The sequence below is a fragment of the Trichechus manatus genome, unplaced genomic scaffold, assembly GCF_000243295.1.
Source record: "Trichechus manatus latirostris isolate Lorelei unplaced genomic scaffold, TriManLat1.0 scaffold00003, whole genome shotgun sequence".
NCBI lineage: Eukaryota > Metazoa > Chordata > Mammalia > Sirenia > Trichechidae > Trichechus > Trichechus manatus.
In genome coordinates this window covers 34763185-34777162 of record NW_004443939.1, presented here as the reverse complement: position 1 = coordinate 34777162, position 13978 = coordinate 34763185, and the positions used below count along the sequence as shown (strand labels likewise).

Here is a 13978-nt window from a genome sequence, read left to right as displayed (position 1 = left end):
TCTACATCATGATGATGAAAGAGGCAAGTTAGCATGGTAGAGGATCCCAATCCTCAGTCCTCATGAAAATCACGGCAACAGGTTTGGTTTTTCGGTTATCTGTCTTATCTACCTGAGTCTAAACAGTGTCTCCCTCCTCATCCTCTACCTCCTTTAATGTGAAGAGAAAAAATGATGAGAATTTCACAGTAGGAGAAAGAGTCGAGAATAACTCAAGGCTGACACTTTCCCCCACTTACCCACTCTTTCTTGAGAATGATAGCATTCCAGTTGCTGGACTATGCTTGCAAAACTCCAGTCCTCTGGGAATTCATTTCTCAGGCTCCTGAGTTGGCGGGGTCAACACAGTAGCAAGATGCTCCTTTCCCCCTTGAAGGATTTCTGAGTGAAATACTTTAGGTGAGTTTGCTCCCTTTTGCCTCCCAGCATCCCTGGTACCAGAGTGAGGTCATCCCTGGGAGAAAGGTCTGCTTCGGGGCCCAGCTTAGAGCTGTCCAGCCCCATTTCTGAAGTCCTGCACAGGAGCTGGAGGGCCCACAGAGACTCTTCCCACTCCCACCCCAATCTTGGATGTGTGCCTCAGAGGAGTCTGAGCAAAAGCTTGACCTGAAAAAGGTTTCTGGATGGCTGGGAATCTGGCCAAAAGACCTTTTAGCTGAGCCCCTTTTTTTGCTAACCTTTCACAATATTATTTAAATTTAATTTTAGAAAGGAGTTACTCAGCTGCAATGTCATAAATGGATAGTATACCATTAAAAACCAAAATGAAATATGTTCTAGCTGATCAGCCTTCCACTTTCCAACCTAAGCTGTTATTTATCCCCATGATTTTATTATAAAAATTTTCAAATATGAAGAAAAGTTGTAAGAATTTTATAGAGATACACATCCATATTGCCATCACCGAGATTTTACAATTAACATTTTAGTATACTTATTTTATCACATAGCTATCCATCTATTCATCTTTCTATTTAGTTATTAATCCATCTTTTTAAAAATGCATTTCAAAGTAAGTTGAATACACTAGTATACTCTCCCTAACTACTTCAGTTTGCATACTATTAATTGTTCAGTATTTGTTTACTGTTCTTTTCCATTTGAGGTAAAATTTACAGGCTATGTAATGCACAAATCCTAAGTGAACCATTTGCATACACCCGTGTATATGCAGTGACCAGTGAATATATCTGTAGACCAAACCCCTGCTGAGATACACCATCACCCAGAAAGTTACCTTATTCCCCTTGCCAGTCACTCCCCACCACCTCCTATCCAGAGGCAGCAAATGTACTCATTTTCTTCTAACACTGATTTGTTTTCCTGTTCTGTAACTTTATGAATGGAACCATTCAGTATGAACTCTTTTGTGTAAGTCTTCTATCACTCCACATAGTATTTTTGAAACTCATCCATGCTGTTGTAAATATCAGTAGTTCATTTCTTTGTATGAAGCTACCACAGTGTCTATGTTCATTGGAGCCCCTGAGTGGTGCAAATGGTTAAGCGCTCCACTACTAATTGAAAGGTTGGTACTTTGAAACCACCCACAGGTGCCTCAAAAGAAATGGCTGGTGATCTGCTTCTGAAAGATTACAACCTTGAAAACCCTATGGAGCAGTTCTCTGTGTACAAATGAGGTTGCCATGAGTCGGAACTGACTCGAAGCCAACTGACTTGGTTCTTTTTTTTTTTTTTTGGTATGTTCATTCTCCTATTGATGAACACCTGAGTTTCGAGTTTTGGGCTATTATGAATAAAGCTACTAAGAATAATCCTGTACAAATCATTTTGTGGTCATATACTCATTTCCCTTGGGTAAATACCCAGGAATGACATTGCTGGGTCAAGGAGTAGACATGTGAGTTTACATTCCCACCAACAGTTTATGGGAGTTCTGGCTGCTCCACATCGTCATGAACATTTGGAGTTTACTAATCTTTCTAATTTTAGCTATTCTAGTGGGTATGAAGTGACTTAAGCTCTTATTTTGGTAAATTTTCCAAATTCACCAAAAAACGTGTGTGTGTGCACACGCGCACGTGTGTGTGTGTACATGGATTGGGTCTGAAGAAAAAAACGGTTGAAAGAAACCTAGAGATTGGCATATGTGATACTAGAAAGGTTCATGTTATACAACCCCAGGTCAGGCAGCCAATAGCTTGAAAGAAAAAGAAATGGTCAAAGGAATGTGGAACAAGCAGCCAGACCAACTCTTCTGGTTTATAGCTCTCTCAACTATATTATATTAGAAAAGTACATTTAATGCTTAGAAGACTACAGCCTTCATTGACAGAAAGATAGAAACTCTGTTTCCTCACAGAGCTGGCCCAGTGTAGATCACAATAAACCCTGCTGCCGTCGAGTCGATTCTAACTCATAGCAATCCTATAGGACGGAGTAGAACTGCCCCATAGAGTTTCCAAGGAGTGCCTGGTGGATTTGAACTGCAACCTTTTTGGTTAGCAGTTGAAGCTCTTAACCGCTATGCCACCAGGGTTTCCGTAGACCACAACAGGTTCCTCAGTTTGCCTCCCCATCATCAAGCCCCTTCAGCCTCATCCCTCAGAGGTGGCCCAGCCCATAAAATGGAGTCATGAGTACCCAGACAATTGGGATGAACACCTTGCTCCTCCCTTCTTCTTCCTAACACCAACCCTGGACCTGAGGGAAGGGAATTAACATTTTTTGAGCATCAACATTGCGCCAGGCCCTATCCTAGACACTTTGCATACATTGTCCTTTAATCCTCCCAATGACATCCCTATAAAGTTAGGTATTGACAGCTTCACATTATAGATGTAAAACCAAGACTCAGAGAGATCTAGCAACTTGCCCACAGAGCTAGAAGAACCAAGATTTGTCTCTAAATCCTACACTGTGTCCACTCTACCATGCTAAGCACCTGGAAAGCAAATTGGAGGAAGCTTAAGAGCTCAGTTGGTACTGAGACCGGTAGTAAAAGTTGCTGCATGTCTCTTGGTCAGATTTGCCTCTTTTTCTTTCTTTTCTATTTTCCACTTTCTAGTGTGTTTGCGTTGAGGGCAGGGTTGTTCCGTCCCACCCTGAGCAGCATCACTCTTTCACAAGATGCAGATGTAAATGAGCTGTCGCCCTTCCTCTCTGCAGCCGTGACTGTGTCTCAGGCTTTGGGGTTTTCTCTTGCAGGATGGAATCATTAGCCTGTCACTTTCACTCTCCCTTTCCCCACTCCTCTTAACTCCTTAGGGCCTGATATCATCAGGACTTGATATGGGGGACATGCAAAGAGCAAAGGCAGCAGTCCTAATTGCTCAATGTTCCTTCATGCCTTTCTTCCCACGGCCGGCCAGGAGGTAAGTGTGTTCATTATCATTAGACCAAGTTACCTGTTCCTGAAAAGCACTAGCTTGCTCCTCAAATCCCGCTGTTCGGAAATAATTGACGACATCTATCACAGCCCAGTCTGCAGGATCAGGTGGTCTTCCATTCTCCATGGAACTACAAAACACAAACATGACAGTGGTCGTGGTAGTGCATGTACGTACGAGTTCCAGCTCACTTCCTTCAGAGGCCCAGAGCCCAGTCTACCTCTCTCGGGACTATAATCATTCTTGCATTTCATGGGCTCAGAAGATCATTACTCGTACTAGCTCAGTCACTGCTTTCCTAATAAACCATTAGACCTTTAATAGAAAGGTCCATGAACTGTTTTTTAATCCAGAGACAATAAGAGTAGCCCAGTAACTTCCAGTGGCCCACAGGATGATATTCATACTTCAGAGTTAAGAACATGAGGCTCTTTACAATATGGCTCAACACATTTCTCCTTTTCTATCTCCGATCTCCTTCCCTACCCCCACCCCCATACATCCAGTACCACAGCCGTGTTTCACCGTGCCCTTTCATGGCTCGTTACCTTTGTTCATGTTGTCTCAGCCACTTACAATGCCCCCTGTCCCTTCACCCGTCTTTATCTAACAAAACTCTACCATTCCTACCATAGTTCAGATCGAACCTCCACCAGGCACAGTTTTTGTTATAATCTCCTCTGAGTTCTAGAACTCTACTCAAATGTATATTATAGCACTTTCCACACTGGATGATATCTGCTTATTGGCTAGCCTCCCCATTAACCAATGGCTTGAACCATTTCTCACTTTATTATTCCTAGTGTCAAGCACAGAGTTAGAAATTCAACTGATATTGCTCAAATGAATAAATGTATGATAATTGAGCATTTGTCTGAGAGGGTCTATGGATAACCTACCTCACTGGATTTACAGAGGAGGGTATGAGAAGTAGAATAGAGAAAGAATAGCAAAGATCTGCAATTACTGTAACTCTGCCTTATTTCTGTTTTGGTGGAACATTTGTCTGGTATCTATTTTATGTAACTTGTTAATTCCTGATCAAAGTAAGACATTTCTTTAACCCTATTAGAGTTAGAAGGCCTAAGTCCAGGTATGGCTCTGCCACTCACTGACTTGGTGTCTTTGGACTGGTCACTCCTTCAGTTTCCCCTCCTATAAGATGTTAGCAATCTAGCAGATCACAAGTCCATGACTGACTTATGAGGCATTCACTAAACCATGTTTTCTATGAAGACAATTCTTATTTAGAGCCATCTACTTAGTTCATTCATTCAACAAATATTAAACACTTACTGTACATCAGGCTGTCGGATGGGTACTGGAGATGCAATAGTGATAGACTCCCTAGTACATAATTTGTGTGTATCAAATTGCTACAGGTGTGTCATGAATTGAATTGTGTTCCCCAAAAAATATCTGTCAACTTGGCTAGGTCATAATTCCCAGTATTGTATGATTGTCTACCATTATATCATTTGATGTGATTTCCCTATGTGTTATGAATTCTATCACTATGATGTAATAAGATGGATTAGTGGCAGTTATATTGATGAGCTCTACAAGATTAGATAACGTCTTAAGCCACTCTCTTTTGAGATATAAAAGAGAGAAGTGAGAAGAGAGCGAGAACCTCATACCACCAAGAAAGCAGTGCCAGGAGCAGAGTGCATCCTTTGGACCTGAGGTTCCTCTGCAGAGAAGCTCCCAGACCAAGGGAAGATTGATGACATGGACCTTCCTCTAGAGCCTACAGAGAGAGTGTTCTCCCTGAGCTGACGCCCTGAGTTTGGACTTGTAGCCTACTAGACTGTGAGAGAATATATTTCTCTTTGTTAAAGCCATCCACTTGTGGTATTTCTGTTATAGCAGCACTAGATGACTAGACAAGGTGCTATGATAAAGAGCATACAGGAAACACAAGAGGTACAAGGAAGGGCTGGTCAATTCTATCTTGCATGAGTGAGGAGGTGGGAAAGGGGATGGAGGGTCAGGTCAGGAAAGGCTTCTTGGAGGAAGTGATCTTGAGTTTGGCAACTACATTTCATTTTCCAGGCAGAAAGAGGTGCTTGAGAAAAGTTGCAGCAGCCTGCTTTACCTGGGGGAAAAGCAAGCACGCGAATACAACTCCAGATGCCTCTCACAGTTTTGGCCTAGGCTCTGGTTTAGGCCCTTTTCACTCAAATCTTATTCTCTGGATGATGTCATCTATCCCCTTGAATCCAGTTACCTAAGTCTCCCTCTTGAACCTTATATACAATAGCTTACTGGAATCTCTACTTGGGTGTTTCCCATGTGCTTTAGGCTCAACATGTCTAGCATAAAGTCACGTCCCCCTCCCACTCGATCACCCTCCTCCCCAAACCCATTCTGCACCAGTGTTCTCTTCCCAGGTGAATGGCATCACTTCTGTAGCACAAGACAGAATCCCAGGAGTAATCCAGCTCCCTTGTCTGTTACTTACATCAATCAACAAGTCCTCCTAAAAAGCTCTTGAATCTGTCCTATTTTTCTCGATTAATACTGCCACTTTTTTAGTTCAAACCATGTGGTTTACTGTAGAGCTTCCTATCTTATCTCCTCACCTCAAAATCTGCTCCCTTTCAAGCATTTCTCTACACTCAATCCAAGGGGACAATTTGTCTCATCACATCATTCCTCTGCTTAAAATCTTTTGAAGGCCTCCTATTGACCTTAAGATAAGTTCCAAATAGCTTAACTTGGCTTAGGAGATTCTTTAGGACAAAGCCAGACCTACCTCTCCAGCTAGGAATATGTTGGTGAGCAAAGCAGACATAGTCCTTACTTTTATGGACCTCACAATCCTGTGTCAATAGACATTGGTCAAATAATGATATAATTAAATGTACAACTGCATATTGTGGTAAATGCTATAAAGGACAGGTATACTGTGCTATGATGAGTGTCTTAGTCATCTAGTGCTGCTCTAACAGAAATACGACAAGTGGATGGCTTTAACAAAGAGACATTTATTTCTTTAGAGTAAAGTAGGCTAAAAGTCCAAATTCAGGGTGTCAGCTCCAGGGGAAGGCTTTCTCTCTCTGTCAGCCTTCTCATCAACGTTCCCCTGGACTAGGAGCTTCTCCGCTCAGGGACCCCAGGTCCAAAGGACACACTCTGCTCCTGGCACTGCTTTCTTGGTGGTATGAGATCCCCTCATTTTCTGCTTGCTTCCCTTTCCTTTTATCTCTTGTAAGGTAAAAGGTGGTGCAGGCCACACCCTAGGGAAACTCCCTTTACATTGGATCAGGGATGTGACCTGGGTAAGGGTCATGTCACAATCCCACCCTAATCCTCTTTCACATAAAATTACAATCACAAAATGGAGGCCAACCATGCAACACTGGCAATCATGGCCTAACCAAATTGATACACACATTTTTTGGGGGACACAATTCAATCCATGACAATGGGCTAGGGAAGGCTTTCCTGTGGAAATTTCTTTTGGGGTGAGGTCTAACTGTATGAAAAGGTCAGGTGAAGATTGTTCCAGGCTCTGTGGCAGGAGTATGTAGAGCAAAAGGAGTTATGCAGGTCTTAAAGGCCACATTAAGGATTCTGGATTTTTGCCTAAGAGCAATAGGGAGCTGTTGAATGATTTTATATACAAAGAGAGTGTCCTGATCAGATTCACATTTTGAAAAAAGAGGGTATTGGAGAGAAGCCAGAGGAGAAGAAAGGGTAACAATTAGAAATCTATTCAGTCATCCAGACAAGAGATTATGGTAACTCAGACTAGAGTGGAAGCTATGGATTTAAAAGATATTTAATAAATAAAATTAACATGATTTAGTGATGAACTGGACATGGAGAATGAAGGAGATGAGAGTGACAAAGACAACTTTTCGAAATCCAGCCCGTGGAACTGGATAGATGGTGCTATCTTCACTGGGATGCCACCACCAGGTTTAGTTGGACACACTGAATTTGGGGTACCATTCATATTAGAATGGAGATTTAATGTTCCAGAAATTCAAACTGGATTCAGAGGAGGACATGGAACAAGGAATATCACTGCTGATGTCATGTAGATCTTGGCTGAAAGCAGATAATACCAGAAAGACATTTACCTGTGTTTTATTGCTTATGCAAAAGCATTTGACCGTGTGGATCATAATAAATTACAGATAACATTGCTAAGAATGGGAATTCCAGAGCACTTAATTGTGCTCACGTGGAACTTGTACATAGACCAACAGACAGTTGTTTGAACAGAAGAAGGGGATATCGAGTGTTTAAAAAAGGTGTGCATCAGGGTTATATACATTCACTGTATTTATTTAATCTGTATGCTGAGCAAATAATCTGAGAAGCTGGACTATATGAAGAAGAATGTGACATCAGGATTGGTGGAAGACTCATTAACAACCTGTGATATGCAAATGACACAACCTTGCTTTGAAAGTGAAGAGGACTTGAGGCACTTACTGATGAAGATCAAAGACCACAGCCTTCAGTATGGATTACACTTCAATATAAAGAAAACAAAAATCCTCACAGCTGGACCAATAAGCAACATTGTGATAAATGGAGAAAAGGATTTCATTTTATTTGAATCAACAATCAGTGCCCCTGGAAGCAGCAGTCAAGAAATCAAATGATGTATATACTGCATTGGGCAAATCTGCTTCAAAAGACCCCTTTAAGATCTTAAAAAGCAAAGATGTCACTTTGATGACTAAGGTGCCCCTGATCTAAGCCATGGTATTTTCAATTGCCTCACATGCATGCGAAAGCTGCAATGAAAAAGGACAACTAAAGAAGAATAAACACATTTGAACTGTGGTGTTGGGGAAGAATATTGAATATACCATGGACTGCCAGAAGAACAAACAAAGCTGTCTCAGAGGAAGTACAGCCAGAATGTTCCTCAGAAGCGAGGATGACAGGACTTCATTTTGCTCACTTTGGACACGTTATCAGGAGGGACCAATCCCTGGAGAAGGACATCACACATGGTAAAGTAGAGGGTGAGGGTCAGTGAAAAAGAGGAAGATCATCAATGAGATAGAGTGACACAGTGGCTGCAACAATGGGCTCATATATAGCTACTATTGTGAGGATGGAGCAAGACTCGGCAACATTTCATTCTGTTATCCATCAGGTCGCTATGAGTCGGAGTCAACTTGATGGCACCTGACAACAACATGAGTCTGGAGTTCAAAGCAGAGAAGTGGGCTAGAGATACACACTTGGGAGATAGAGGTGTTTAGATGGTGATCACAGCCTTAGGCAAGGTGAGAAGAGAATTGGGCCTAGAACTAAGTCTCGGGGAAGTTCAACATTCAGTGAATGTTGAAAAGATTCATGTTACTTTTAACGGAAATGAAATTGCCCAGACTTTTGGGGATATCCAAAAGTCAAGGGTCTAGCTGTACCTCCACTTCACCCCCAGCATAACGTTTTGCTCATAGCAGGAGCCTAAAATATTTGATTAAAAAACAAATTTCTGTCCTAGTCAAAGAAAAGGGAGTCACTATTCACATGGCAAACATACTTAATTAAAAAAATTTTATAGTCAATGCTTACTAGTAAGAAGTATTTTCCTTTTTGGGATTAGAGGTTGTGAATCTATAAACCCTGCACGCTCATGCACAGACACACACTTGCACATAGATACACACACACTTACCACTTAATAGGCAGTATTTATTGGAGACAAAAAACTATGTCTCACCCTCACATGGTCAAATATTAACTCATATTTTTAAATCAATATGGCTGTTTAAAATCAATGCTAATTCAGTTTTTAAAAAATTATCCATGAGCTGGAATTTTCCATCATCCCATTAACATAGGCAACCATTAGCTGACCTTGGGGATTCTCTCCAAGGTACCATCTTCCTTCCCTCTCTTAAGGTGGGCTTTAAAAATATTTGGAAATGTGTCTGTCCATTGTTCAAAAAAATCTTTTACGGTTTCTAATCAGCTTACTTCTAGCAATGAGCATAAAGTCCCATTGGGTACACTTTTAAGGTCCACAGAAAACATCTGAATTCAATCTCTCTGTGGTTGACTTTAGTTAGCTGCCTTTCCTCATGAAGATAGTTATTTGATACTAATAACAACATATGCTATATTGTGATTTTGGGATGGGAGGCTTTCCTGATTCTTATTCTGCTGTACATCATCACTTCCGTTATCCTGAAATATCCCTGGGTACTAGCAATGCAGCAGAGAATAAAAGCTTTGTACCACTGTTGGAAGTATACCATAAAGAATAGGAGAAATGTGGAACTGGGTGCTCTCCATGCTTAGGGTGAGGGAATCCACCCAGAAAAGACAAGGGTTTAGGAACCAATTAATACATTTAGTGATTGACTCACCTAAGTTCAGTCCTAGAAGCAAATTAACTCAGAAAAAAAATCACAACACTAGACCACTCATATCCTAAGAAGAAAAGACTGTCTAACTTCATCTCTGTAGCTCTGCAGCACTGAGCACATGTCTGACTGGCACATAGTAGATACACAGCAAAGGTCTGTTAAGTTAATGGACTGACCACCAGAGAGTACTTTCAGCCTACAATAAACTTTTCACAATTTCCTAACATAAGCCTCCACCTCCTTGTGAACTGGCTACTATAACCCTCTTTTGGAGATGAGGAGACTAAAGCTCAGAAAGGCTAAGTAACTCACCCCAAATGACACAGTAGATAAAGCCAAGATTAGAACCCAGATATGCTTGACTCCAAATCTATGCTTTGTCTACTAATGTATTCACTAATTTGGAGCCCTGGTGGTGCAGTGGGTAAGAGCTCAGCAGCTAACCAAAAGGTTGACAGTTCGAATCCACCAGCCACTCCTTGGAAACCCTATGGAGCAGTTCTGCTCCATCCTATAGGGTGGCTATGAGTCGGAATTGACTTGGTTTGTTTTTTAATTATTATTCATTTTTTCAACAAATATTTACTGAAAGCCTACTATCTCAGTACTGAGCGAGTTGCAGAGTTACAAGGGTTGAGAATGCACAGACTCTGTCCTCAGGGAGCTGGAGATCTGGCGAGGGAGAGCAGCTAACTGTAACACTAGAATTGAGGGGAAACAAGGTGCTGTTGAGGACGCATGCAGCGAAGGGGCCAGTTAGTTCTGCTGGACTAGGAAACTGGAAGACTTTGAACGGCAATACTGAAAGGCATTTATTGCTTCACACACACCCTAACTTAGGCCCTTTTTGGTTGTCTGTTAATGCATGATGAATGATTTCACGGGTCCTTCCCGTGGTTTCAGCAACAATTTAAAGCAGAAAGCTCGAGATAAGTCAAGGGATCATGCTGGTGGGAAGGCAAGAGGAGCCAGAGTGCCAAAGCCAGATAATATCCGACATGAGAATACCCTGGAGGATGGAGTTTAAGCGTCACCTTCCTCTCTGGGAAAGCAATAAGTCTCTTTAAGAACTGATGTTTGTGACCAATCTCAGACACTTTATTCTTTTATAAATGCACAGGTCTCTCCAGATCGTTTTTATAACACGTGTATGTCGACTTCCAGAAGGAATTTAAACAGCGCTGTTTACAACTCCTCCCAAACAGTGGTTCAACTATGGCTGCTAATTTTTCACTGATCAAATGAGATGACAGATATAAAAGTGCCATTGTCATTTAATATTTATTATTCACTATTATCATAGTGGAAACTCTGTTGGCGTAGTGGTTAAGAGCTATGGATGCTAACCAAAAGGTCAGCAGTTCAAATTCACCAGGCACTCCTTGGAAACTCTATGGGGCAGTTCTTCTCTGTCCTATAAGGACGCTATGAGTCAGAATCGACTCGACAGCAATGGGTTTGGTTCTTTTTTTTTTTTAATTATCATAGCAAAATGTTTCTTAGGATACAATATATAAAAATGATAAGTTTATGAATCTTTTTCTAAGCACAGAATCTTTTGAAAAATGGTTTTTGTTTGTTTTGTTTTACTTTTTACCTTATTACAAAAAACTAGCAACAGTGTTCAAGGACAGATTTTGTCTACAATTCCATCACTTAATCAAATCAATGTTTCCATTTAACCCAGTCACCTATTAATCCTTGTGCGTATGGTTAGGCACATCATGGACTGATAAAAATTTTATCATGTGTGAATAACTCCCACTAGGAAATGATTATCCCTTAATTAAACAATCACCTCACTTTTAAAAAAGAGCTAGAGAGGAACAATCATGGGGACAGAAATGCAATAAATAACAAATTTGGCAGATATCTGCAGATTAATTGAGACCTTATTGTGAATGTTTTCATGTTGGCACATTGTAATTTTAAGTGCTGGCAGCAAGAGTCTCTGTTTTCCCTTTATATATCAGTGAGGGCAGATGGAAAATGACTGAAACTCTTCACCAAAACTACCAGTGGACGTTTTATGGTACTTAAGATGTTACAGATTCTGAGGGTGAATCAGGCCACAGGAAAAATCTGGATAAATACAATTCATATGTGATTTCAAAACTACATTATACTCATTAAGTACATTTCTTGCTTCAAAGTTCAGAGCAATTGCACTTTAGATACTGGTTAACATATTATGGTGATCTATTTGTCACATTACTCCTTTTATAAAACTGTGTGTTACTATAATTCTGTGTGTTACTTATTTTTGCACTTGGAAATGCACTCTAACTTGGTACTGTGTTGATCTTTATAATTTATTTTCAGAATTAGATTAACCTACTCTCTGTTCCATGTCTTAAAATAGCCCTTGGATAAAGGTGATTTAATTTTGATTCTAATAAATTAATATTGATCCCTTTGCTAATGACATGTCTAAGAAAGACTCAACTAAATGAGCTTTAGTTTTATCTGATCATTCCTTTCTCCCTCTCCCTTCATGCTAACAAGCAGAGATCTGGCTAAAAGGCCCAAAAAGAGAAAGGATGACTCAAAGGTTCTTGGCAGGATAGTTTTCATTTTTTTAATATTCAGATAAATAAGAGTTGACTACATTTAGCTGCAGCATGCCCAAGTGATGAAAGCACTGGAAAAGCAGATAATTCACCAAGCCTTCTATATATTCCAAATTCTTTAGTTTGGCATTCAGAGACTTGATTCATACATGACTTTTCAGGTTTATTTCCCATTCCAAGAATGTTCTAAAACCCAACTGGACAACGTCCTGGACCTTTCCAAATCTGTGGCTTAATGTCACTCAAAGCCCTGCCTATTAAACTGCCAGGGATTAGAATCCTACCCATTTTTAAAAGGTACTGCTTAAATGTTCCCTTTCTAATATCTCCAATCAATCTTTTATTCCAGTCAGTAATGAATCAATTTTAACTTGCCTACTATGAGCCTTGTACTTGGTAAGCATCGGGAACTCACAGTCTAGTGAAGAGTGTGATCTCACGTGAGCTGTGGGATAAGGAGGGTTATGTTTGTTCCCTGACTTTTTCCAAAAAGCATTTAAGGAACAGAGGAATAAAGAGATGGAGGAAAGAGGGTGCAGAATTAAATTATCAAGTCAAGGAAAGTAAGGCTTTGCTAGGTATGTGGATGAGAGGCTTTGGAGTTCTGAATCAGTAACAACACCAGGAGCAAGTGTCCAGGACAGACAGGGGCATCTTCCTGCATCTTTTCCTTCCTCTGGAATTGGTATCTTCCCTTGGGCTGATGGCTTTCCTCTGAAATTGCAGTCCACTCTGTCCCAACACTACCAGTTACCATCAAGTTGATTCCGACTCATGGAGATCCCATGTAGGCAAAGTAGGGTTTTCAAAGCTGTGACTTTTGGGCAGTAGATCACCAGGTCTTTCAGACTCATGATAAACAGCAAATGCAATTTGCTAGAGCACAGCAAAAGGTGTGTGTTTGTTGTGTAAAAAATGTTAAAGAAAATAAAATAGACAATATTAACAGAGAGTTTCAGCAAACACATAATGAATTTTAAGAAAACTTATGTTGTTGTTGTTGTTAGGTGCCGTCGACTTGATTCCGACTCATAGTGACCCTGCCTACAAGGGAACAAAACACTGCCCGGTCCTGCGCCATCCTCACAATCGTTGCTATGCTTGAGCCCGTCATTGCAGCCACTGTGTCAATCCATCTCACTGAGGGTCTTCCTTTCTTTCCCTGGCCCTCTACTTTACCAAGCATGATGTCCTTCTCGAGGGACTGGTCCTTCCTGATAACATGTCCAAAGAATGTGAGACGAAGTCTTCCCATTCTCACTTCTAAGGAGCATTCTAGTTGTACTTCTTCCAAGACAGATTTGTTTCTTCTTTTGGCAGTCCATGGTATATTCAATATTCTTTGCCAACACCATAATTCAAAGGCATCAGTTTTTCTTCTGTCTTCCTTATCCATTGCCCAGCTTTCGCATGTATATGAGGCAACTGATTTGGGTCAGGTGCACCTTAATCCTTAAAGTGACATCTTTGCTTTTTAATGCTTTAAAGCGATCTTCTGCAGCAGATTTGCCCGATGTAATACGTTGTTTGATTTATTGACTGCTGCTTCCGTGGGCATTGATTATGGATCCAAGAAAAATGAAATCCTTGACAACTTCAACATTTTCTCTGTTTATCACGATGTTGCTTATTGGTCCAGTTGTGAGGATTTTTGTTTTCTTTATGTTGAGGTGTAATCCATACTGAAGGCTGTAGTCTTTGATCTTCATCA

At 40.7% G+C, this 13978-nt stretch overlaps 1 protein-coding gene across 2 annotated transcripts in view; it reads right to left on the bottom strand.

The window, feature by feature from the left end:
* SAMD13 (sterile alpha motif domain containing 13) overlaps window positions 1-13978 on the bottom strand; it is a 46202-nt gene that overhangs the window by 17720 nt on the left and 14504 nt on the right. For both annotated transcript variants that reach the window (XM_004369104.1, XM_004369103.1), the window contains exon 3: window positions 3369-3480. In XM_004369104.1, coding sequence (XP_004369161.1) covers window positions 3369-3480 — 112 coding nt within the window. The remainder of the gene's footprint in view (window positions 1-3368; window positions 3481-13978) is intronic.